Source organism: Ipomoea nil, unplaced genomic scaffold (assembly GCF_001879475.1).
Source record: "Ipomoea nil cultivar Tokyo-kokei standard unplaced genomic scaffold, Asagao_1.1 scaffold1932, whole genome shotgun sequence".
Classification (NCBI taxonomy): Eukaryota; Viridiplantae; Streptophyta; class Magnoliopsida; order Solanales; family Convolvulaceae; genus Ipomoea; species Ipomoea nil.
The window spans coordinates 2264096-2269033 of NW_017618360.1; the positions used below are offsets into that span (position 1 = coordinate 2264096).

General features: G+C 39.0%; 1 protein-coding gene across 1 annotated transcript; it reads left to right on the forward strand.

Moving 5' to 3' along the window:
* Positions 1-1377: 1377 nt before the first annotated feature.
* On the forward strand, positions 1378-4066 carry LOC109146562 (BAG family molecular chaperone regulator 1-like). The gene is made up of 4 exons (XM_019294227.1): positions 1378-2250; positions 2349-2605; positions 2770-2916; positions 3305-4066. The coding sequence occupies exons 1-4, from the start codon at positions 2025-2027 to the stop codon at positions 3731-3733; spliced, it is 1059 nt and encodes a 352-aa protein (XP_019149772.1). The 5' UTR covers positions 1378-2024; the 3' UTR covers positions 3734-4066.
* The last annotated feature ends 872 nt before the right edge of the window (positions 4067-4938 follow it).

Below are 4938 nucleotides of genomic sequence, written 5' to 3' on the forward strand. Positions count from 1 at the left end.
AAAGGGCCTCTCACCAGGTTTTTTTTTTTTTTTTTTTTTTTTTTTTTTTTTTCTTTAATAATGGACTAATACACCACAAATGCATCTATCTTACTACTATTTACTAAGATGGCATTTTGATTAGCTCCATAATCACTATCACAACAATCATTACCATTTACCAACCCATTTACAAATTACAAGTACCACAACGCCCTCATCTTCTTCAAATCCAACACTTTACTTTCCCTCCCTCATCTCTCACTTTAATCTAATTTCACCTTTAGGGGGAGTTTAGTTCAGAGAATGTTAGATTACCTTAGGGAATGTTAGATTGCTGGAAATGTTAGATTATTGAGAAGGTTAGATTCTTGTGTTCGGTTTAAAACTAAGATACGTAAATAAGATAACGGTAATTCGGTTTAAAACTAAGATATGTAAATAAGATAACGTTGATAAGATAAATTGATTAAAACGTCCAAAGTCCAACATTAGTAATAAGACAAGGGGATGTGAGATTACCTAAGAAATTGGAGGGTATCTCACATTCCCTTCCAATAGCTAAAAACTGAACCAAACATGAGAATCTTATATTACCAAGTAAATATAACATTAGTTATCTTATATAACCTGAACCAAACGCCCCCTTAGGACATTTCGATTCAATTTTTACCACATGTATTATTAACTTAACTTTTAAGTGTGAATATAATAACACGAGTTTTTCTTTTAATTTATTTCAATTGAACAAGAAAAGTGTTTGGATCTTTACCATAGAATGCAACTACTTTGTTGATTTGTAGTCACCTAAAACTATTATGAAATACTTAGAAATAGAGACAACCTTTATATAGCTTTTGGGTGACGAGAGAAACTTACCGTCACTATTCGAGGATGTGTAATTGTATATTGGGTAAACTTCGCATTGTAACCCTAGCAGAAAGAAAATCACAAAGAAATAGATCAGCCTAAGTTGTCTATAGCTGACTAATTCAAACCAAAAAAGTCAATAAACCACTCTGACGGAAAGTCAACTTGAGACCGTGTGATTACCAAATCATCCGTCCAACTAACTTATTATATTTAGCTTTTTTTTTTTCTCATAAATTTAGTATATGATGTTAATATGACATGGTTATTAGTAAATAGTAATTCATGAATGGACTGATTTTACCTTGAGTTAAAATTTTAAAGAAATTTATTTAATAATCAAATCAAATATGAATAAAAAGCCAATTAAATAGTGTCATTGGAGGCTAAGCCAATTAGCCAAGTTCTAAGCTTTATAAAACACAAGCCATTGGAGGCTTTCTTCACTCCAATTTTCATAAATAAATATCTTGCCGGTTACCACATCAATAATTAAATTACTTATTTCTTGTTAACCAAAAAATAAATACATTTTAGTTCTTAATAATTCTTTGTCGTGTATTTTCTCTCTCTTTGTTCTTCTCTTTCTCCCCCTTCTACGCCTTTGCAACCAAACACAATACAGATTTTTTTTAAAAAAAGATTTCCTTTCTCAGCTTTCCTTCCATAATTGTTTTATCATTGGCGTTGAATTCGCCGGAAAATTTTGTTCCGGCAACAGTGTCAGCAGTTTCGCGGCAATAAATTCATCCGAATTAAGAAGATTTCACCGCATTTTTGGGTCTCCTATATATAGGATCTGAAATTTTCTTCACAGTATCGTATTCTTTACCGGAGTTTTTGGGCACCGACACTTCCCCGGCGGCGATTCAAGGATTCGGTTACTTTTACCATTTTTGGGTTTACGTTGACATACCGCTACTGTTGGAGTCGTGCCAAGATACAGGAAAAAGATAGAATCTTTCCCTGTCCACAACCGTGACGATACTGTTTGGAGTGGTGTATTGTTCAAGTTCAGGCATTAAAGCAACTGGGTCGCGAGATATGGATATCTCTTTCAGCTCTGTAGATCGCGCCGGCGAGAAGTCAATGCTCTGATCTGAGCTCCTCCAATCTCTCCGCTCTCAAGAACTCACACCCCTGCTTGCATTTTTCCGGCGCCGAGCTAAATCAAGATGATGCGAATGAAGATAGGAACCGTTGCTCAGCCGGTGAACCACGGTTCTGTTGCCGGCGCCGGCGCCGGCCGAGAAAAGGAGTGGGAGATGCGGCCGGGTGGAATGCTGGTTCAGAAACGGGACCCAGATTCCGATAACCTCCCGCCGCCACCCACCATCCGGGTCCGGGTTAAGTACGGGTCGGTCTACCATGAAATCAATATCAGCTCCCAAGCCACTTTTGGTAACAATCCATTAACTGTTCACCATTTTTTTTTTTTTTTTTTCATTCTTATCAAGACTGTATGTAATTGCAAGTAAAGTAATGATTTTTATTGGCAGGGGAGTTGAAAAAGATGTTGACAGGCCCGACAGGATTGCACCACCAAGATCAGAAGTTGTTGTTTAAGGATAAGGAGAGAAACTCCAATGCCTTTCTTGATGTCTCCGGCGTGAAGGACAAGTCTAAGATGGTGTTAGTTGAGGACCCAATTAGCCAGGAGAAGAGATATCTTGAGATGAGAAAGAATGCTAAGATGGAGAAGGCTGCAAAGACTATATCTGAGATCAGCTTGGAGGTTGATAGGCTAGCTGGACAGGTAATTATACTCAATTTGGTTTCGAAATTATCAAGATTGTAATTATATGCACCTTTATGAATAAAAAGATTGAATTTTTGGATTTGGGGATTCCCAGTTTGGAGATTTTAATGTTAGTGAAGCATGACTATTGACTCTTTGGTTTGTTGGGAATGATCGAATAGGTATCTGCACTTGAATCTGTTATTTCGAAAGGTGGGAAAGTTGCAGAAAAGACTGTTGTGAACTTGATCGAGTTTTTGATGAACCAACTGCTTAAATTGGATGGTATTAATGGTGAAGGTGATGTTAAATTGCAGAGAAAAATGCAGGTATATATGATTAGTTTAAATTACAACATGTCACGAGAGAAATTCGACAGTCACTATTTGAGGTGTACTGCTGCCTTGTGACCCTAGTCAGCAAAGGGTCACAAGACCACAAGGAGGTAAACTCACCTTGTGACCCTAGCCGGCAAAAGGTCCTGTGGCCATGAGGAGCTAAACCGGCCTAAAGTTGTCTCTAGCTGACCGTTTCAAACTAAGAAGGCCAATAAGCCGCTCCCAGTAGGAGTCGAACTTGTAACTTTGTAATTACCAAGTCTAATAGCCGGACCAACTTGGCTGGAGTTGCCCCTGTTGGTCAGAGTTTTGTATGGATACAATCTTGTTATAGAACCAGACTATAATTTGGTTATGGTGGCATCTATCTTTGTTGTAGGTAAAAAGAGTGCAAAAGTGTGTTGAGACACTAGATATGTTAAAGATCAAGAACTCATTGCCAAATAGCAGCAGTGATGATCAGGCTAATAGTCCATTGCCTGCAAGCAATGGGAATCACATTCAGAAACACCAATCACCCTCTCCATCTCCAGCTAAACAGCAGCAGCATCATCAACACCGGTATTCATACGACTTGATTTCATTGCCAGTGCACCAGGAGGAGCCGACCGGGGGGCATTCATTCACAAATTCACCTGCAAAAACTCCACAGCAACAGCAGCAGCCATCGAGGCGCTCGGCCTCAGGATCAGTGGTGATAACCACGCAATGGGAGACGTTCGATTCCGCTCCAGCGCCCTTGCTGGATCACTTTTCAACCCCCACTGCGAGTTCGACCAATCCTAGGCTCAACTGGGACTTGCTTTAATTTGAGTATATATGCAAAGCTGCAGAGTGAAGAAGCTGTGCTAGCTGCTGTGTGCATGTGTGTGTTGCATGTTAGTTGTGCTGGTTTGCTGCTATCCATTCCCCATTCTTTTCTTGTATTTATAGGGTTTTTGGTCCGACTTATATATGTCACACTGAAGAAATAATTGGGGGCTACTACTTCAGTATATGTTGAAACAATTTTTTTTTTTTGTCTCATCTTTCCCCTCCATTTGCTTGTAATGTTTCTGGTCTTGAAAGAAAAGGTATATTGATACATTTTGTTTAGTGATTGGTACATTAATAAATAGGGTTAATTCCCAATTTAGGTGGCTTTTTTCAATTTTTTTTTACCAATAATGTTATCTTATTTTTGTCTTTAACTTTAGCGACGGTAATTGATTTTTTTTTTTTTTTTTGGAAATAAGAACTTATGGCGTGTTTGGTTCATGGTATAGGTCGGGAATGAAATACCATTCTTGATAATAGACCTATTTCATAGTTTGTTTTGTTATTTTATTCATGGGAATAGTATTCCCGGAAATGAGCTATTCCCTTTGCAGGGAGAATAGCCATTCCTAGGAGACCCCCTGGTATTAGCTATTCCTGAGTATTTGGGAATAGATTTAGTACTATAATACCAAAAATACCCTACCACTGCCACCACCACCGCTGTCGTCGTCGCCGCCACCGCCACAATCGCCACCGCCACCACTGCCATTGCTACCGCTGCCGTCGCCGCCAACACCACCACCACCGCCGCCGCTACTACCACCGCCGCCACCACCGCCGCCACTACTACCACCACCACTGCCAACACCAACATCAACACATATTTTTATAAGGGTATTTATGTCTTTTAAAACATATTTCATTCTATTCCTTAAACTAATCAAACACTATATTATAATTCTAAAGTCTATTCCTTTGTGAACCAAACAATAGAATACAATTTCTATTCTATTCCTTGTATATTCCATTCCTTATGGAATATCATTCCTATTACCTTACAATTCATTCCGTGAACCAAATGTGCTGTTAATGCATTAAATTAGAGAGGATACAATCAACCAGATAAGGAGGAGGGTCATCAAACCACTCCCCGCAACCTGACACAGAAACGACTTTCCGAGCAATAATGTGGGCAACACGATTCGCAGATCGCTTGACAAAACGGAAGTCGACACCATGTATAATAGATGCCAC

Coding starts and splice junctions, on each gene's coding strand:
- LOC109146562 (XM_019294227.1), top strand. CDS start 2,025: ATGATGCGAATGAAGATAGGAACCGTTGCTCAGCCGGTGAACCACGGT. Junction 2,251..2,348: donor CAGCTCCCAAGCCACTTTTG/GTAACAATCCAT, acceptor TTTTATTGGCAG/GGGAGTTGAAAAAGATGTTG. Junction 2,917..3,304: donor AATTGCAGAGAAAAATGCAG/GTATATATGATT, acceptor TCTTTGTTGTAG/GTAAAAAGAGTGCAAAAGTG.